At 40.2% G+C, this 21,956-nt stretch overlaps 1 protein-coding gene across 1 annotated transcript in view; it reads left to right on the plus strand.

Moving 5' to 3' along the window:
• The window catches only part of LOC125456245 (poly(A) polymerase-like), a 59,858-nt gene extending 39,553 nt beyond the window's left edge, over nt 1–20,305 (plus strand). Inside the window, exons 2-5 of the mRNA XM_048539194.2 lie at nt 2,845–3,450; nt 8,330–8,614; nt 10,571–10,734; nt 14,633–20,305. Of these exons, the coding sequence (XP_048395151.1) occupies nt 2,845–3,450; nt 8,330–8,614; nt 10,571–10,734; nt 14,633–14,680 (1,103 nt within the window). The 3' untranslated portion in view covers nt 14,681–20,305. The remainder of the gene's footprint in view (nt 1–2,844; nt 3,451–8,329; nt 8,615–10,570; nt 10,735–14,632) is intronic.
• Nucleotides 20,306–21,956: the final 1,651 nt, after the last annotated feature.

Below are 21,956 nucleotides of genomic sequence, written 5' to 3' on the forward strand. Positions count from 1 at the left end.
AGGCCCGAAACATCAGCCTTCCTGCTCCTCTGATGCTGCTTGGCCTGCTGTGTTCCTCCAACTCTGCACCTTGTTGTCTCGGATTCTCCAGCATCTGCAGTTCCTACTATCCAGGAAAATGATGGGATGCTTTTTCCAAACAAAACAGTTGTGTCCTAGTCAGGATTTTATCCTTCAGTCTCTCAAAAAGTAATTTACTTGTCTTTGGGTTTTTTTTTTCTTGTTCATTTTGTCTTTTTGTGAAACTTTGCTGTCTGCCACGTTTACTACAAAATAATCATACGCTTCAAAATAATTGGGAGCTATGAAAAGGAATGTCCCATTAAACAAAAACATTCTTTCTTTGTGTGCCTTTCATGATTGGAAAAAGAACTTCTGAACCGTTTTAGTACTTTATTAAATGTCATCACTGTTATGATGTAGAAAATACAACAGCCAGTCTGCTTATGGCAATCTGTGCAATTTTATTTTATTTTTGGAAGTGATGTCAATTTGGGCTGAATGTTTCTTAAGATTTGCTCCAACGATTTCTAAAATAATGCCACGGGATTTTTCTGTTCACTGAGGGGAGCACATCACAAAGACTGCACCTCCTCAGCACTGCAACATTCCTTCAGAACCATTGTGGATTTTAAGTCTATTTTAAAGCAGTCCAGCACTCCCGAAGTGTTAAGCACTCTGGTCCAGAATTGGGCACTTACTGTACCTGAGAAGCTGTTGCACTTTTTTTTTGTTTTAGGACATAGTTCATTTTTGTCAGGTAAAGAGGTGCCTCCTTGTTTCTGAGGTTAACCACAGTCACCGCAGATCAAATCCCTATTTGAGAAAGTGACATGACAGATGGCGGGTTGGGAATGACAGCGGATAGTTGATATTTAAAGTTTTGGTAAATCAGAATTTTAAATGAGCTCAGGCACCATCTGAAATTTCAGATATGGGGATATTTCTTAGATTACATTTCCGGATCAGGCTGTTTATATTCTTTCGATCTATCAGTAATCTGGTAGCAAATCACTAAAAGAGCTCCAACTAGCAGTAGTTGTACTGTCAAGTTTATTTCTAGTGACTTTTTAAAAAAAACAAACATTAGCAAAGCTGGTAGCTTCAGAGATTAGCCAGTCCATCACGGGATATCTTTTCTGAGCCCGTGGCATTATTGTTCAACCAACACAGTTTCTGATGCTGTGTGAAATGTTCATTTACAGCTTAAATATTGAACAAAGTGAAATATGTAATGCATTTTGTTTCACATGTATAAGATCTATACAATCTCTAAACATTTAAAATTAAAATACATTTATTCTTTTCCTGTATAACGGGGAGGTGGCAGTTAAGTGTGGAATTTGTTTGGGAAATAAGTCACCAATGACCACATGATCCTCCAGTGATTTCCCTCCCATTGCAGTACCTCACTTGTAATTCTCCCCCAACCATATTATTTCATATGTACTTGGTAAATTTAATATCTTTCCCAGTTCAAACTATAAAATTCCAGGATCTGGGCAGAAATACCAAGGCCATGTTTATTTGTTTTCAGCAGAACAATGCATGGAAAGTAATACTTTAACTAACAACAATTTGGTCTCTCGATGCAATATTGCATAAAGCAGCCAGTCAGCAAGGAGATGTCAAAAGAGTTTTGTTTATGTAGCCTTGACTCCTCCTTTTCCCAGCCATAGCTAATTGCTTTTAATTCCTGCATAAGTTTGTTCTTGTCCCTGAATATTTATTCTAGATGGAGTTATTGCTAATTCTTTCGAACCATGAGTTAAAGGTTTGAAGTATCTCAACAGGAATAAGAGAAGACCATTCAACCTTTCAGACCTGCTCCACCATTCAGTTAAACCAGAGCTGATCATCTACCTCAATATGCAGGAAAGTGGCAATCTCCTGATGTTTTTCTCCATGGCAACACCACGGCCAATCTGGGTCAACTTGCCAACTATCCAACACCCTTTTTCTCCTCTAGTATGAATTGTTGAGAATGCTAAGATTTGGCATTCTTGAGTTTGTCCTAATTATGCAAGACAAAAAACATTGATGTAACAACTTTTTTTAGCAATATTCAATTGGCTGAAGTTCTAATTCTGTGGCCAAGCACTTTCCAACAGTACAAAAAGTTTTTAAAATGGCTTTTTTCTTTGTTTAAAACCTACTTCTGTGTTGCCAGTTCAAAGTGTTCCTGCAAACACTTGGTCAGCAAGTACTTTATTATAGTGCTTGCGATTGATTATTGTCCATTGACCCCATTGTTACACCTTATTTTTCTTCCATTGTTGTTGAAGTAGATTGGGAGTTTGTTTTAGTGAACTCTTGATCAATAATCATCAATTGGACTAAACTGATGCAAAGGGCATGCTTGCATAGAGGATGAATTATAGTGACCATTCCCTTAGAGGTACAGAGATTTTTCCAGCATTTCAACCAACTGAGTTGAGGCACTGGGAATCCCTTGACTAATTTACCTTGTGTATATTAATGGAACAGGGTTGAGGTTTGTCCCTTCTCCCCAACCTGTTCATCTCTCTCCTTTTTTTTTGTGTGGCAACAGCGGTGCTTGTCTGCATGTCTATATATTTCAATTTTGGGAAGTGGTTGAATTCTCAACTCTGAAATAAGTGAAACTCTTTGATTTTTAAAAATCAAAGAAAAAATAGTCCTTGGTGTAGGTGAGGTTTAAATGACAAATTTCTTATACTTTTTTGATAAGTCAATCTGCATGAAAGTGCTGCAGACATCGTAATGGGCACATTTTTGAAGCAGATGTCCAGAAAAACTGGCTATTATATGACCTATTAATCCTTCCCATTGAGAGCTTTTTTCTATTTTTGATTTTTAATTTAGGAAATCCTACAGGAGGTCCAAGTGATTCAGTAGTAGCAATGCTCAGTGATGCTGCAACATCTGCATTTAATTTCTCTTCGACTGTAATTGAAACTAGTAACTCTACAGCAACAGAAGCCAATAACAGGAACGACACTGTCCCTCAAGCTAACATTGGAAGTACTGTGACTTCTCCTCCTATTTCTACACCAAGCCTGAAAAGTGAAACTAGCCTTAACAATTCATCAGAAAAGCCAATTGTCAGCATGCAAACAGATGCACCAAATGTCAGTGACCTGAATCAAATGAATGGGATGGCAGATAATACAAGCAGTGACCTAGAAATAAGAAATGAAACAGAGATCCAGGTTAGCACACCTGTTGAAAGGCTTACAAGTACCAGTCGTCCCATTACAAAATCTGTTAATTCCAGTGTTGACTCCATTGTAACTGAGTCAAATGGAAATGACACTCAAGTGAACCCTACTGTCAAAACAACTGCAATAACATACCAAATGGAGACCTCTGCGAAAATGTCTTCAGCTGCCAAAGACTCTACATGGGAGGTCACAATTAAATCAACGAATATGCCTTCTATAACGTCTGCTGGACAGAAGGAAGCAAAAGGTAAAACTTCTCTTTTTCTGGTTCATTAAAGTAATACAAAAAACTACAATACAAGAAGTTGCTTTTATGCTGCTGTGGGTTGTTTTTTCAGCCTGCTGGTCTTCAGCCTCTGGCTAGAATTTCAATGAACCGTTGCAGATGTGAAAGCATTGTCAATCAATAATGAACATTGCACTTAAACTTTTGGACTATGTTTTCTATCATAGAGCATGGAAACAGACCCTCCAGTCCATGCTGAACATAATCCCAAACTGAACTAGTCCCACTTGCCTGCTCCTTGCCCATATCCCTTCAAACCTTTTGTGGACTTCACCAGTTTCAAAATCTCCCCTTCTCCCACTGCATCCCTAAACCAGCCCAGTTCGTCCCCTCCCCCCACTGCACCACACAACCAGACCAGCTCTTCCCCTCCACCCACTGCATCCCAAAACCAGTCCAACCTGTCTCTGCCTCCCTAACCTGTTCTTCCTCTCACCCATCCCTTCCTCCCACCCCAAGCCGCACCCCCATCTACCTACTAACCTCATCCCACCTCCTTGACCTGTCCGTCTTCCCTGGACTGACCTATCCCCTCCCTACCTCCCCACCTATACTCTCTCCACCTGTCTTCTTTTCTCTCCATCTTCGGTCCGCCTCCCCCTCTCTCCCTATTTATTCCAGTTCCCTCTCCCTATCCCCCTCTCTGAAGGGCCTAGGCCCGAAACGTCAGTTTTTGTGCTCCTGAGATGCTGCTTGGCCTGCTGTGTTCATCCAGCCTCACATTTTATTATCCCTTCAAACCTTTTCCTACTCGTGTACTTATCCAGATGCCTTTTTAAAGGTTGTAACTGCACCCACATCCACCACTTCCTCAGGAAGTTCATTCCACATGCAAACTACAGTGCTTTTTAAAAAAAGAACCTTAGTGTCCCCGAGTTTTAAAGAACATTTTTTGAGGAAATGGGACGATGAACGTGTGATAAAGTACTTCCTTAGATTTCCAAAAGTTTCGTGCTATCACATAAAATATTTGACGTAGTAGTGATCTGTCTCAGGGTGAATCCTTTGCTTATTTCTCAAGACTGGTGTGCATGTCTGTTCAGTTCCAATTGGAGCCTCCCATTTTTACATTTCAATGTGAGGTCATTTGAAGGGCTTTCATGTTGGGGTGTGTGTGCGTATATGCGTGTGCGTGCAATTGAAAAACACCTCTTCCCAAATGATCCTCTGCCTGTGACCTGCTATTGTCCTTCCAGTTTCTAGCTCTTCTTTGTAAGAAAAGTGCAGAATCTGCTACTAGCTATGGCTTATAATCCTCAGTATGGGACCTGGAGGGACTCTCAACGGCAGCACCGACCATTCCTTGGGGTCTGTAATGGCCCTGCTACACCTGTATTGAATATTGTGTGACAATATCATGAATTTAAGATGTGTATTTTGTCCTGGCTTTTATTATGAAGAAAGATTTGAGACAGAGGAGAGGAATAGCTTAAGTCCAATAAGGCAAACAGATTGTGAGGCACTGGGGATTTCTAAGTTGTAACAGTAGAAGCAGCCTGAATGAGTGAGGTCAAGCTCTCTCAGAACCAGCAATTTTTTTTAGTTGCAGTCTTTAGTAGCAGTTCGTGGGTTCTTGAACCTGGATGCAGAAGCTCTTATTCCTCGCTTTGTTACAGCTAAAAGCTGGTTTCATTTGCTAGAGTTGAGACAATCCGTTTTACTAAATTTGCCTTTGCCAAGGGGGTGTTTATGGGATATTACAATATTAAACAGGAAGTGATTAATAATTATTTTACGGATTTAATTGTTATAGTTAAGCCAATTGTCTCTTTATTTTGTCTGTATTTTAATTGTAGAATTGTAAAAATAGTGTGCTTTGCTCAAAGTAGAGTAGTTTGACCAAATGAATTGTGTCTGGAACGCAACACCTCACACTTGCCTTTTTAAAATAAGAATAAGTTGGAGTTTAGGCTATTTTCTGAATATATTTGGAGGAGATTTGATCTGGTTCATAACAATTGACTGTTTAAAGTATACAAATCATAAATAGCAGAGGTGTAAGGAGTTACTTTCCACTGTTTCTCGCTTAACCCAGCTCCCTTAGCTGAGAAGAAAAGTCCAAGGTCATTTGTCTAATATAGAATTTTGGAACCTGACCTCGTCCTCTCTCTTGAGTAGCTTGAGGTGAACACGGTTGTCACTTTTTTTTAAGTTCTGAAAAGATTCAGTTAAAAATGTTAGATTTAGCTGAGAGATGGCAAGAACTACAGATGGGAGACGACGTGGTGTTGAACTGGAGGAACACAGCAGACCAGGCAGCATCAGAGGAACAGGAAAGTTGATGTTTTGGGTCAGGACCCTTCTTCGGGGTCTGCTGTATCCCTCCAGCTCCGCAGCCTTGTCTTGGATTTAGCTCATTCTATTTTTTTGAGATGGGATAGATGGGTGTGTTGCTCTATAGCATTGACCATTTGAAAATTTGAGTTCTGTGCTCACCTTTTTGAATTTTTAGTTGAGATGTGCTTCTTTTAACCAGCAGTATTACTCCTGAGCTCAGTTTTCTATCTCGGTGGCTTTGTCTATGTGCCTGAGCTTTAGATCACAATTGAAGTGAAAGCCTTTGACCTGAAACAATCACTTGGTTGTGTCTCCATTCGTGTCTTGCTGAGTATTTCCAATGTTTTTTCTGCTTTTGTTTTTAAGAGTCAAATCATTAACTGCTTAGTTATAGGTTCATGTCAGTGTAGGTTCTGTATTGTTGTCTAGGAATAATTGGCGATGTCATACTCAAGAACTTCAAGATAGAGCTTGGGCAGTTTCTAAGGATCCTGTGAATTATAACGTCAATAGTGGGAGGCTGAAATGATCTTTTTAAGATGCTGAGAGAACTTTCCAAGATTTGAATCCTGATAATCTATGTCTTGATGCAGGGGCTGACATGCCCCCATGAGGTGGGATTGCAATCGGGCAATAATTCCTCAGCTGACTTTCGGCCAGTCTTGACCTAGCAGTGAAATCTCCCATTAAGCTGGGTTGTAGTCTCACTGTGGGGCCCAAGATTATGATTGAAGCTGGCAAGAGGAGTTCGAGGGTCACGATCTCTCTCTCTCCCTCTCTCTCTCCCTCTCTCTCTCCCTCTCTCTCTCCCTCTCTCTCTCCCCCTCTCTCTCCCCCTCTCTCTCCCCCTCTCTCTCCCCCTCTCTCTCCCCCTCTCTCTCCCCCTCTCTCTCCCCCTCTCTCTCCCCCTCTCTCTCCCCCTCTCTCTCCCCCTCTCTCTCCCCCTCTCTCTCCCCCTCTCTCTCCCCCTCTCTCTCCCCCTCTCTCTCCCCCTCTCTCTCCCCCTCTCTCTCCCCCTCTCTCTCCCCCTCTCTCTCCCCCTCTCTCTCCCCCTCTCTCTCCCCCTCTCTCTCTCCCCCTCTCTCTCTCCCCCTCTCTCTCTCCCCCTCTCTCTCTCCCCCTCTCTCTCTCCCCCTCTCTCTCTCCCCCTCTCTCTCTCCCCCTCTCTCTCTCCCCCTCTCTCTCTCCCCCTCTCTCTCTCCCCCTCTCTCTCTCCCCCTCTCTCTCTCCCCCTCTCTCTCTCCCCCTCTCTCTCTCCCCCTCTCTCTCTCCCCCTCTCTCTCTCCCCCTCTCTCTCTCCCCCTCTCTCTCTCCCCCTCTCTCTCTCCCCTCTCTCTCTCCCCCTCTCTCTCTCCCCCTCTCTCTCTCCCCCTCTCTCTCTCCCCCTCTCTCTCTCCCCCTCTCTCTCTCCCCCTCTCTCTCTCCCCCTCTCTCTCTCCCCCTCTCTCTCTCCCCCTCTCTCTCTCCCCCTCTCTCTCTCCCCCTCTCTCTCTCCCCCTCTCTCTCTCCCCCTCTCTCTCTCCCCCTCTCTCTCTCCCCCTCTCTCTCTCCCCCTCTCTCTCTCCCCCTCTCTCTCTCCCCCTCTCTCTCTCCCCCTCTCTCTCTCCCCCTCTCTCTCTCCCCCTCTCTCTCTCCCCCTCTCTCTCTCCCCCTCTCTCTCTCCCCCTCTCTCTCTCCCCCTCTCTCTCTCCCCCTCTCTCTCTCCCCCTCTCTCTCTCCCCCTCTCTCTCTCCCCCTCTCTCTCTCCCCCTCTCTCTCTCCCCCTCTCTCTCTCCCCCTCTCTCTCTCCCCCTCTCTCTCTCCCCCTCTCTCTCTCCCCCTCTCTCTCTCCCCCTCTCTCTCTCCCCCTCTCTCTCTCCCCCTCTCTCTCTCCCCCTCTCTCTCTCCCCCTCTCTCTCTCCCCCTCTCTCTCTCCCCCTCTCTCTCTCCCCCTCTCTCTCTCCCCCTCTCTCTCTCCCCCTCTCTCTCTCCCCCTCTCTCTCTCCCCCTCTCTCTCTCCCCCTCTCTCTCTCCCCCTCTCTCTCTCCCCCTCTCTCTCTCCCCCTCTCTCTCTCTCCGCCCCCCCCCCCCCCCACACTTTTCTGAACTCCAGGAGTGCAGGGTGCTCGGACTTACATAGGACTCCTGCCTGAGGTGAGGACAATACAGGAGTATATTCTGTGCCAAATTTTTGGATGGTAAGGTGTGAAACCCCACCGTGGGGCTGCTCTGGTTTCCTCTCTCAGTCCAGAGATGTGCAGGTTAGGTGGATGGGCTGTGCTAAATTGCCTGTAGTGTTTTAGTTGTGCCTAGATTAGGTGGGTTGCTCTGAGGGTGGTTGTGCCCTGGAAGTGTTTATGATTTGTTTTGTATTGAGGCAGAGTATTTTCAACTAATTAATTTCAGTGATTCTGTACCTCCACACTGTAGTTGACAATGGTTATTTATAAACAAACCCAACAGTTTTTTGAACTACCAAGCACGTTGTCTTATTTCAGTGGTTCGCAAGTCTAAGCAGAAAGAGGAGTGGAATTGCTCCTGCTGAATAACATTCATCTAAGTGAACATCTCGTTTCATTTTTAGATACTACCAGTAATGTGCCAACTGCACAATCCCTAACGTCTACAGCTCTGCCCATGCGACCAACTTCCAAGACCATGTCCACTTCCATGACATCCAGTGGCTCTGGAGTGATATCCACTGTGATGGTACCCCTGTCCACCAGCCACACAAGACCGACCACCACTTCTACCACCAGCACTGTGAGCATAACTGCCACAAGGATCACCACAACCAACAAAGCAACCACTTCGTTTTCTGTGCAGCATCTCGAAGGGAATTTGGCCAGTACCAAAAAGATGGTGGATGGTGAGTGATTTTTGGGGTTTACTTATCTCCAATGAGAAGACCTGCTTGCAGTTTAAACACCAGAAGAGAAAAGTTGCACTTAATTGCTTGTTTGTACTGTGTATTTAATGTAGTGTTTCTGCATTTTGCCGATCACTTCTTATAGTTTGTGGAAATGTGACTTATCGAAAAGGATACTTTTATGGATTGTTGTGCATCGCTTTGCTTGGTGTCACTGAAAATCTAGTATGTTATGATCCCAGCTGACGTTATTACTGGACAAGTCGGATCCCAGATTTAAACCTTATCAAAATATGATCTATTAGGCCAGTTTTGGTTTTGAAAAAGTGGTGTCTTGCTGAAACATAAGCAGGCAATGCTGCAGGCTTTGCCGTTGCAATAAACTAGTTGCCTTGTTAAGGAAATGAAAGAGTACATAAGCAAAACTATTTTGAACGCCAGTTCAAAGATGTTTGAAATATACAGTAAAGTTTATAATCAAATCCCAAAACGTGCCCTTTTTAAAGTTGCCTAAAAAATGTCACTCTAGTACTAGCAGCAGAGCCTCTGATTCTAACACCTCACGTGTGACATTAACATGCAGAGTGGAACTGCAGATGATTAGCTCCAGGGAGAAGTAGATATCCAGGCTTCAAGTAACATCATCTTTAGGGTTTTATCCCAACACTTCTGATCTGTGACTAATACTAACTTTTCTCTGTAATGTGAACTAATTCTCAATACCTTTTTTCCTTTTTGCAGACCATTGATCTTTGCAGCTACCCCATTGTGAGGACCAAAACGCAAAGTAAAACTGAAACTAGAATTCACCCCTCTGAGCTATGAATGTTTACTTGCAGTTTAAAAATTCCAGAGAACACTTAACGAGTCTTGAGGCCTCATTAGTTGCCTTTGTGGAATCACAAAACAATCTAAGTAGACAAAAATCCATCAGTGGTGCACACAAACTCATTAATTCTAAAATGATTTCAAAAGCTGTTTTAAAAGAAGTCACCACGGCTGCAGAAATACTTGCAAGTTAATTATTAACTTCAGACATACAGAAAACTTGAATGATATTAATTCAGAACAAAAACTCAAATTTACAACAAGTGATATGATGCAAACTTTTTTTTAAATAAGTAAAACGATTGATTTTCGGGTTTCATAACCGGATCCTGAAAAGGTGAATTTTTCCACCAAAAATATATATCCTTTAGGAAAGGGTTAAGAAACCTGCATTTCTGAGATTATTCTTTTCTCCCTATCATGGATATGGGATTAGTTGAGGCGTGAGGACTGTGCAACCCACCATTGTTTCTGGATCATTTAAAAGAAGATATGAAACGATAAAAGAAACTTGGGCCAGTTAATTTATAAATTCATAAATTACACTGTTTGTTTGAAATCGAAATTCATTGTAGCTGCTTGTTGGAACTTCTTGACTTTGAACAAGACTAAACGACTGTGGGAAAATATAGTGAGGCTTTTGATAATCAGGCAAACCTTTTGTAACCTATTTCACCTGAACTAGTGATAGACCACAGATGATCACCCTCTGCCTTTATTGGATAGCCAAGCAGCCTGGATGATCCTATTCCAAATGTATGGGCTGCAGACACACAATGGGCTTTTTCGGCCAATAGACCAATTTCTACATTTTGCATTCTGTGATCTTATTTCTTTATTTTAATTGAGGTTTTGAGAATAATAACCACTCCAAATGTTTGGAGTGGCTGCATGCTCTTTGCTCAAAATGAAGTTAGTGCGGGGGAAGACGTGGGTAACTGTGTGGAAAAAGTCTTCTGGAATACTCTTGGGGGAACCCTCACACCATTGATAATTCTGTTAAATGTGTCAAAGTGGGAATGTTTGTTTGTTACAATAAATTTGTGATTGACCAAGTTGAAGTAGGATAGAAATGAAAACTTGTTAGAAGACAATATACCAACAAAAGTGTACTTCCTTTTTGAACAGGGAGGCCAGTTTCTGATCCAAGTGAAACCAGAATGGACCCTCTTGTTATAGGACTGATCACAGTTTTCTTTATAATTATTGGAATTGTTTCAATACTTGGGTTTCTCAAGTACCGTCGGAGAAGCAACCAACCAGAATTCCGGCGTCTTCATGAGCTCCCGATGGTAGGAATAAGTTGGAAAGATATTATTTTAACTCCTTGTTTCCTGGATCCTAAAGTTTTAATTTTAAGATGGTGAAACCTTTTTTGAATTTGTTTTAAATTCCCTGAAGAGTTTTTTTTTGTTTTGTTTTTTATGTATAATGCTATTTGCTTATTTTCATCATCAGTTTTGTTACTTATTGTTGTAATCGTATGGCAGTGTTATTTAAATGTTTTCTGTGGCATTGTACTGATCGTTTGATCAGATTATTTTGAAGCTGGTTCCGTTTGTGTTGGGAATGAATTGTTTTCTGGTTCCGTGGATTACTGTTCGGGTTATCCAAAATGATTAATTTGAGTGAACCTGAAAACCACACTTGAAATCCATAGAATGTTACAACACAGATGCCATTCAGCCCGTTACGTCTGTGCCAGCTAGCCACTTACTCCAATCCCACCTTTTAGCATCTGGTCCATAGTTTTGCAGATTACAGTGCTTCAGGTGGACCAAGATTCCTCAAATGATTTGGGAGCTTCCACCTCAAACCACTAAATTGGGTACCGATACCAATACAGCCACCACTATTTGGCTGAAAAATGCGTTTTCTCATGACCCCTTTTAATTCTGTCATTTTACCTTCTTTAAAAGTCTGCATGTCCTCTTAATTTGACCTCTCCACTAGGAGAAATGAGTCTTCCCTCTCCAGTTTTACCAAGTCCCCGGGGCGGCACGTTGGCTCAGTGGTTAGCACTGCAGCCTCACAGCACCAGGGACTCTGGTTCGATTCCAGCCTCTGGCGACTGTCTGTGTGGAGTTTGCACGTTCTCCCAGTGTCTGCGTGGGTTTCCTCCGGGTGCTCTGGTTTCCTTCCACGATCCAAAGATGTGCAGGTTAGGTGGATCGGCCATGCTAATTTGCCTGTAGTTATCAGGGGTGTGTGGGTTATAGGGGAATGGCTCTGGGTGCGATATTAAAGGGCAGTGTGGACTTTTTGGGCCAAAGGGCCTGTTTCCACATTGCAGGGAAACTAATCTAATTAATCTAATCTCTATACTTGCAATTTTTAAGTCACTTCTCAACCTTTTTTGTTGAAAAAAGATCTAGTGTATCCAACCTTGCCTTATGCAATCTTCCAGACCTTGTTACATTTGTCATTTGCTCTCCTCTGTATTCTCTCTCCAGAGTAATTATGTCCTTCCCGTGATGTGGTCACTGGATCTATGCGCACAGATATAGCTATGATGTAGTCAGTGTCTTTTACAGACCCAGCATTACATTCCTGTCCCAATAAAGGAAGCCTTTTACCACATTAGCTCCCTCCCCTGTACTTTTCACGGACCTTTTTGACCTTGTATACCGTAGTCTCTCTCATTTTCTCTATCTCTCTCAATGCCCTCTTGTCTGTGGTGTGTTCTCTTACTTTATGTGCTCTTTCCTAGTGCATAACCTTGCATTTCTCCAGATTTTGAATTCTGTTTGCCACTTTGGTGTCTCTGATGCCTGACATGTATCTGAGGATTGGAAAACAATCCCGGGAACACACTCTTTCCTCCCTAGCATCCTTTTTTTAACCGCACTAATTCCTCCAGTCTGAGTGATAATTTATCTTTTAAGGAGATGCTTCCTGTCTTGTGTTTGTTTTATTTAATATTTCATGCGCCTCTTTCACTGAAATGTCTGCGTCATTGCTCTCTTTTTGAGGGCAGACAAAGTACTCATTTACAACCCTGCCCAAGTGGTTCTGCATTCATGCATGAGTCAGCATTGACATCTCCAGTAGCCTTAGTCATCGTTTTGCTGTTAATGAACTGATGAAGCATCTTTTGGATTCTTGAGTTTACTGGCCAATATTATTTTACATGCTTTTTTTTTGCTTATTTCCCTGTTAATTTCACCCCTTTATCTCAATACTCCTTGATTCTTCTCCAGGTGTTACTTCTTATTTTTAAGACTGTCATGTGACTTCTCTTTCTGCTTTATCTTGCATTGTGTGCTACTGGTCAACCAGGCAAGGGGTCTACATTGGCAGTGACCTTTTCTTTTTATTCCATTTATGAGGCCATGTCTACACCACCTGTAGAATCCTTGCTTTTACATATCATCTCCTGATTTTCACCAAGTTTTTTTTTCCTTCAGGTAGCCCTATCCAGATCACTTCTGTCAGATGACCTCTCGGCTTTCTAAAGTTTGACTTACCCAAGTTTTTAAACTTTTACTCCTGTTCTATTTGTGACCATTCCTTAATGCTAAATTGTAACTGTACACTGAGTAGAAGCCAATGAAATTGAGGGAAAATTACTGACGTGGGTGTGAAAATGGTTGATTTTTATGCAACAGAAAGTAGGTATAATGGGCAGGTAGTTGATTTGGCAGAATGTAACCAGGGGCGTCCCACAAGGATCTGTTATGGCTTGAAAAACTTGATAACAGTGTAGAAAGTCATTTTATCCAAACCTGCTGATGACACCAAAGCAGTGTTGTAGTCAGTGTAGATGCCAGTCTATCAATATCCTCTTTTAATTTTACACTGTGAATGGACAAAACTGTGGCAGATGGAGTTCAAAGTAAGCAAATTTGAGGTTGTCCATTTTGGACTAGAAAGGATAGATTAGGGTACTTTCTAGATAGTATGAAGTTAAACACAGTAGATGTCCAAAGAGTTGGTGGTTCAGGTGCATAGATTTTAAAAATCATCAGGGAGGCTAATGGGATCCTGATCTTTACATGTAAAGTACTAGAGTAGAAGGATGCAGAAGTTAAGATAGTCATAACAGATCCTTGTTAGACCCCACTTTTGAGTACTGAGAGCAGATCTGGGTGCCACAAACTAGGAAGGATGTTTTGGCCTTGGACGGAGTACAGTGTAGGTTTACAAGAATGACTCTGGGGTTAAATTTATGAGGAGAGATTATACAGATTAGCTTTGTTTTCTCTTGAATGCAGTTCAATAATATTGTGCTTCTGGCACCTATTAGAGTGCTAGTATTTTACGTTGTATTATTCGTAGAACAGGGAAGCAGCATTAGATTTGGACATATTGATTTCATTACACAGAATGGAGCATGAGCTGTTCTGGGTTTTGCCAACTTTTATGCTCCACTCAAGCCTTCTCCCATTTTTCCTCATCTAAATCTGTGTTTGTAAACCTGATTTCCCTGCATCTGCATTTACTGATCTTGGCTTCCCTTTTTAATCTTATCTATACTTTTCACTTCACTTGCTGTTGAACACCCTTTCAATGTGTCTCATTGTTGTTTTGCATCTATTGGTTGTCAATTTTGTTACCCATATTCCCAAGTTCTATTATCAACATCACCTCAAAATTTAATCTTTAATCTATTAACCTAGTTCTATCATTCGTTCTTATCAAAAGACTACAGATGCTGGAAATCAAAGCAGAAATTACTAGAAAAACTCAGCCGGTCTAGCAGCATCTGTGGGGTGAAAACAGAATTAATGTTTTGGGTCTAGTGACCATTTTTCAAATCCCTTTGGGTCATTGCATTGCTGCTTTCATCTTCCTAAGATCTGTTTCCTGTCAACCATGAACCATGTTGCGGATGATGCATGTATTGTCCTTTTAGCTGATATCAAAAAAATGCCCTAACTAAAACCTGTTGTCTATAGCTGCCCTCTTTTGCAGAGAGGAGTAGGGGATGCTGAGATTTTGTGTTGGTGTTACAGTGCATTCCAGTGCACAGTGATTTTGCTACACTTTGTGCCAGTAAACTCTCCAGATGGGTTGGTTGCCAGAGAGGTAATGGTCGTGGCAGAGAGCAAATCGGAAGATAACTGTGCCAGTGCAAATTATTGCTTTTTGTGATTTTTTTTTAATGGCGTCAGGATTCGGGTGGGGAGGGAAAAGTGGTGAGTGGGGTCACATAAATTTCTAAAATTAATTTTTTGCTTCAATTATCAGGATGACATGATGGAAGAGGATACTCCTTTGTCTCTCTACAGCTACTAGAAGTCGCTGCAGCCAAAAAACTCATCAACTTGCACAACATTGCAACTACTGTGTTTTGAAGTATTGTTAGCTGGCATGCTAAGGACTTTTTTTGCAGTTTTTCTTTTATGTGAGCCAAATTTGCATCTAAATGCATCTTTTGAGTTTTTGTTTTTTTTTGAAACCCCATTTGGGGAACTGGTAGTTTTGAACGTGGATCAAAATTCAGCTTTATTCCTTGCCAAAATATTTCCCTTCTGTCCACGGAGCTTTTAACTACACCTGTTTATTCAATCAAACTTATTAGTTTGTAACTTTTTAAAAAAATTAGGAGGCTAATGAAGATGATCTTTTCTGTACGTCTAAACTTGTAGTAGAAATTGCAGCTGTCCAATCAGGTGCCAAAGGAACAAGGAGCTAGTATTTGCATTAACAAATATCAGAAGGTCCTGAACATCCACGATAAATGGTTTGGGTCTGTTCCAGTCAACATATTGTATCGTATTATGAAATTGTACTTTAGGGGTAGCACATTTGGGTTGATTTGAACTCTTATTTCTACCGAAATCTTTCTATCATTTGCACTCAATGCTGACATGTTTTTGTTTGATCAGGATGTATTGATGTTCTAGTCAACTACTTGGAGGGTTCAACTTTTATTACTTGAATTAAATATTTAAATTGGAATGATTGAAAGGTCTTGATCTAATTTCAAATGTTTTGGAAGGAAATGTAGTCCTTCTCCCAGCGATCCCAATAACGTAGGGAGTTCCATTGCACTGTTTATAGATCAAATTGCACCGCTATAAAAGGAAATGAAATGTGGAAATTTAAAGGTGTGATATGAATCAAAGGCATGACTTGTATTTCAAAGCCAATGTTCTCTTGGATGCTGGCATTTCCTCCTTTTTTAAAAAATATAGATCTGTTCTTTGTATCATTGTAATGCCTCTGGTTCAATCCTTTGATTCTGATTAAATCCTTGTGCATGTCTAGAAAAGTGCACAGTTTCAATTACATTCTTATAAATAGCCAAATCGAACATTTTGGAGAGAGTTAAAGCTTAAGACATTTTGTCTCGGCTGCAAATTCCATATATACTTTGAGAATTCAGAGGATGTTACATGAGTTGCAGTGATACTTAGAACTGTTATCGGGGTGCCACCGTAGTAAAACTTTATTTGTTTTGGAAGCTAGATTTAGAAACAAATTGATGAAGTTTGATTCACATGCCCATTGTCATAATTTGATGTAGCTGGAAAGTTACATTTAAGGCAGAAGGCTTAGCTGGTCCCTGGGTGTGATTTGAGATTGATCAGTTTTAAACATAAACAGAAAGAATGCACTTTGAATCTCCAATTTGATAGTCACTTATTTTCTTGCCTTATCATCATCATCATCATCTACCTTTCTTGATAAATTTCTGCAAAGTTGGGATGTCCAACCCTCTCCTGAACCTGGGATTATGGGTACTTTTTGGTTCCAGCCTTTTGAGTAAAATGTTACCTAATTCAATGTTAAAATAGCCAGGATTCAATTCTAGGCTCAGGTGGTTATAGACTCGTTTGTTGTAGATTTATTATTTTCTGGTATAGATGTCACTTCCTTCATTTGCCTAACAGGTACATGAGAGTTTCACATTCTTGGGAACTGCTTGTCGTGGAGATGGATCACGTTTTGACTTTCAATCTTGCATTTCACACTTACTGCCAAAATTTCTTTATTTAGGATCAAACCTAAAAAGAATTACCACCATGAGCTTCATTCAACATCTTTCTACCCTTATTGATTATGCTTTTTATAATTAATCATTTCCACATGAATGTAAAATACAAATATTATATGAAGTTGGAGACAAAGGCAGCTCAAGAATCTCTTAAGCCTGCTTCACCATTCTGTGATCTGTGTGGACTTGTGTAAGTGGGAGATTTAAAAATTACTTGCTTCCTAATTTTGTTCTTCAGTGACCTTGGTCAAATTTCAATGTGATACATCTTTTAAGTATTTTTCTGAACTGAGATTTTGTGCATATCGTATCATCTTCAGCTATACCGGAAGTGTCTCCACAACTAAAGCATCACTTCCCTTTTTTTTGTATTCCAAACCCCTTGTTATAAAGATCAACATTCCATTTGCCCTTTCGTTACCTGACTACACAAACTTCCAAACTCCCACTGCACTTTTTTGCAGCTTTCACAAGAGTTGGTGAGAGTTTTTTGAACTACTTTTTTGGCCGATTGCAATCACAAGTGAAGGATGGTGAATAGGTTTTCTGGTTTTTTTTTGGGGGGGGAGAAAAGTATGTGCCTGTAACTCAAGATTGAAGAAGAATGACAGAGCTAATGGAGATGTTTGCTCTGGACTGAATTGTAACTTACTTGTAGTAAGGCTGAGAAACATGCTGATTGCAGTTGTTGCTGCATGATTTGAGATTTAAACAAGTTAGCCACAAAAGCTTTGTGGTGTTGGTTATTTTGTACTATAGGTTCCTTTTTCCTTGTGTACAGGTAATGCTGTTGATTTCTTTTGAAATTAGACTGGGTAAAATATTAAATGGGCAAAATGGCTGGAAATTTCCGATAAACACTTTTTTTTGTGTTTTTTTTTTCGTTTATCCAGTCATCCCTTCAAATAGAATGCAATAAATCTGGGCCTAACCAGTAGCTGTGGGGAAAATTCCTATTAACTTGCATATGATGTGTTTATGCAATGAGTGATCCGAAAAGATGCTGAACATGTGCCCCTTGGTTTCAGCTATCGGGTGGAAACAAAGGAATAAAGTGAAATTGATATGTGTTCAAGGTTCTTTTTAATCCTCCCATTTTAAATAGAGACTTGATTCCCTGAAAACCAATTAATCTACCACTATTTCAGGTTTGTTTGTGACGTTCTTTACCTCTCTTTAATAAACAGACACTATTTTTCTTTTGGAAGATTGAGTCAAGGGCAGAGGAGATGAGATGCTGTCTGTTTCTAATCTCACCAATCCCAAATCATTGATTAGGCCAAGCTTTAAATCACATGTTAGCAAAGTTGATTTCATTCCTTTTTAATGTTGTCAAAAATACCTATTTCAGCAATCTTTTACCTTAACTGTCCATAAAGTAACAATTTCAGTTGTTTTCACAAGGAAATGTGCTAAAGCAGAAGTTGCTAAAATTATCAAGATTGTAGATTTGGAGGATGGAGCCTGAAATAAATAACTGTCTTAGTGACTGCAATACCCCTGTAATTTGAAGTTATAATACAAAATCTGTAAGAGTTTAAATCGATACCTGTGCTGAATTTTTAAATACTTTGAGGTCATGTCGAGAGTACTGTTGTGTCCATTATTAAGAAACTTTTCTAGTTTAGAACCATTACACTAGAGGACAAGGTTGATCCTTACTAAGCTTTCGAGAAATAACCAATGCCCTAAGGACTTTCAACTTCCCTAGTTGTGAAAATGCCAGATCCTTTTAATGGTGGGGTAAACATTTGTATAAAGAAGAGATCATGTAGTTTCTGCCAAAATCATCATCTGATTCTGTCATTCTTTTTGCATTTTGTTCCAGGTTTCAATGTTTCTTTGCAATTTTTTTATTGCATTTTAATGTTTGACATTCCATAGATACTAAAGAATTTTTTTGAATCACTGATGGAACTTTGTTTCTACATGACTTTTTTTTTAAAGAAAAGCTCCCTTGATCTGATTTCCAAAAAGACTGAGTGTTATGTCATTGGACAGCTTCCTGTGCCTTTTTGATTCAGTTGTTGTGAAGTACAATTCACTTCCATTTAGCTTAACAACTTCAGTGTCACTAATTTAAATTGAGATACTGAATAACTAATGGGTATGCTTCCAGCTGATCTTTTTGATATCAATTGTACAGCATGTTACTATTGACCTGTGGGTGTTTCAACAGATACATTGAGTGCTGAAACAAAATAATCATGAAATGATTAGTTCATATGGCAGAACAAAATTAAGTTGGAAATTCACTACAACTTTTAACAAAGTTTCAGCACATCTTTCTTTCCCCACTGTGCTGTTTCATGGTTCCGTTTTAATGTGTTTGAGCAGTTTGGTTCACCCATGTTGTCCATGTTCCTTTTAATTTTCTCTTCTGCACAAGTCACTTGGTGTAAAATTCCTAGAGTTAAAAAATTAATCATTTGTATGATTTGGGTTTCTCTTGGCATATTTGTAAGTGGAGGGAGATTTTGATATTTAGTTAGTTCCATAATGTTAATTCAAAATGCTGGTGGTTCTCCCCAAAAATTCTGAAATTCTTTTCAGATTTAGTTTTTCTTGGAAAATGTTGCATTGCCTAGTGTTTTCTTCCAGATAGCAAGTACAATCCTAAATACACATGAAATTTTCAGGTGTGCTGTTTGCATCAAAGTACGGTCTTCAATGGCAGCCCTGACTTTAGCAAAACTGTAAGTTTTTAAATGATGCACTGAAGTCCTTTTGAAAGTGAGATTTGTCTCCATCTTGACGTGGCTTCCGTTTAGTCAGCAGACTTGAGTATTTGGTCAGTGCCTGTAAGGAACATGCAACCTTGTGGCTAACTACTTTGTCCGAGGTTTGGTCATCAGAAATAAAATTGCATCATACAAGTGCAAAAATGCAAGTAGTTTGAAAGTTATTGTACTGTGATACAAAGTTCGTGTCATAAGTAGTTTATTGCAGAAGCAAAAACAAATTGCTGGAAAAGCTCAGCAGGTCAGGCAGCACTTGTGGAGAGAAATCAGTTCATGTTTCAGGTCAGGTCACCCTTTCAGACTTTGTGGTAAAACTTTCTTTCTAATAAATTTTGCAATCGAAGAAGCCGAAGTTACAAAGGTGTCTGTTTAACAATGGTGCGAATTATCACACCTGATGAAGAGGGAGACTTGGTGAAACATCCTGTAAGCTAGCATTTAATAAACCTTTTTAGCTGGATTAGTTGTCAGGTGGATTGCTCCTATATTAAGGATGAAAGCCATTATTATTACTTTTTGTCTTGTGTGCAAATGCTGTGCCAGTTATATATTTTTGAAATGTCTCATTTTTAATGTGGTACCTGTAAATTTAAAGACTATGATTATTTTCTGTCTTAACATGCAACAACTAAAGGTATTTGTGTGGCCCAGATATTTGTATTTTTAAAAATTGTTTAGCTATTAGTAAAGCTACAGAATGAGGAACGCTGAGTGGAATTCCAAAAATTAGAACCTGTAGTATTGAGACACCAAACTCTCACTGGTAGCCGTAGTTACATTCCTATTCTTCTTAGCCTATGAACATGATTATCAGCCTGCCGGTACTGCCGATTTGTCATTCTTAGTGCAAAAGTTTTCAGAGACAAAGCGTTACTTCTTTTCAGGTCAGGTTTTGTTTAGAAGGTTGATTACTTTACAATCCTTTTGTGATTTTGCATTTTATGGAATAAAACACATTTGTGAACTCTGAGGAGGTGCTTAGTTTGCACTATTTGATTTTTTTTCCCAAGAAAACAAAGCTGTGTGGAATAATTTCGTGCAAACATTAGTGTAATGTTAATTTCGTATGGAATGTATGTTCTTGACAGGAAGCAGGAAATGGAGTGTTCAGATTGAAAGAAGTTAATTTTATACAATTGCCTTGTGTTTTTGTTTTATTAAAAATTTTGGTTTTCTGTTCATGCTGTTTGTTCGTTCATTCATTCATAAAATTATACAGTTGGTGAAGAGTGCTTAGCAAATTATCCTACATCTTTGGCATCTGGACATGAACAAATAAGTAATTTTTTTTCCTTTTTAATCTGCCTGGATTTGAGACTTGAATAAACTTGCTAAAAGGGATAACTCCAGAGAATAAAATTTGGTAGCACTAGCACAATTCTTCTCACTGAACAATTTCACTGCTCTGTGTTTGTTATTGTATTTCTATCTGTTCAGACTTGTTATGAGACACCTCCCAGGATAGCATCGACGTCGGCCACTACGGACGAGAGCCCTTGGTTGTTATTTTAAACTCTCTCTCTAAATTTAAGTGGGCTGCTTCTAATTGTGATAAGCCACTTTCTAGAGAGTCCGATAGCAAACTAATGAAGAGACTGATGTATTAAACCAAAATGCCACAACTAGTTCACTGCTGGATTTTTAACTGAAAATGTAGGGTTCATTTAAAGCAGCTGCCAGTGCAATGTTCAAATATTTATTTTGGTAATCTGAGCTAAAATTTGAACCCAAGTTCATGTTTGATGTTGAATGGTTGCCAAAAGTGAGAAGATATAGGTGGCTCAGTGGTTAGCACTATTGCCTGACAACACCAGGGACCTGGGTTTGATTCCATCCTTGGGCGACTTGTCTGTGCAGAGTTTGTGCAATCTCCTGTGTCTGCATGGGTCTCCTCCAGGTTCACTGGTTTCCTACCACAGTCCAAAGATGTGCAGGATAGGTGGATTGACTATGCTAAATTTCCCAGAGTGCCCAGGGATGGTTAGGTTAGTGGGGTTAGATATGGGAAATACAGGGTTAGGAGAGTGGGCTTTGGGTGGAATGCTCTTCGGAAGGGCAGTGTGGATTTGTTGGGCCAAGTGGCTAGTTTCCCTACTGCAGGGATTCTATCATTCAGTTTCCTAGCAACTTTGGCAACAGCAATTTGATTCTTCTGAAGTTTATCTCTAAAACGTACAATTGTGCATATTAATGTAGATGTGCCTGTGAGCTTTGCAAGTTTAAATTATTGTTCTGATATAGAATTAGCTGCCTGAGAGATGACCTTTTTCGATCACCTTTGTGGGCTAGCTTCATCATGTGACCGATTTTCTTTAACTTGTTCTATGTTCTTTCGAAGGAAGTGAGCATTGCTGGTAAGGAAAGCATTTATTGCCCATCCTTAGTTGCCCTGGAGATGTGACAGTGAGCCACGTTCACCTTTTGAATTTCTGCAATCCAGGAAGTACGGCCTGTGCTGTTGGGATGGGAGTTCAATGATTTTGTTTTTCTACTGACGGGGTCAATGTCATTCCAAGTCAATGGCACAGAGGAACTTGCAGATGGTGGTGTTCCCACATATTTGCTGCCCTTGTCCTTTTTCTAGGTGGTTGTGATTATAGATTTGGAAGGTGCTGTTGGAAGACCCTTGGTAAATTACTGCAATGTGTTTTTAATATGGTGTACACTACCAGTAGCAGATATTCATCAGTCATGTTTATAATGTTCAGTTCTAATAAAGGTTTATAATTGTATTTATAATGGCCCAATCCCTTTTGTTCTCATCTTATCCCCACAGTTTAGAAATTTAGATGACTGCAGTGCAAAAACAGGCCACTTCAGCTTCCTGTAT

Source organism: Stegostoma tigrinum, chromosome 8, assembly GCF_030684315.1.
Source record: "Stegostoma tigrinum isolate sSteTig4 chromosome 8, sSteTig4.hap1, whole genome shotgun sequence".
Classification (NCBI taxonomy): Eukaryota; Metazoa; Chordata; class Chondrichthyes; order Orectolobiformes; family Stegostomatidae; genus Stegostoma; species Stegostoma tigrinum.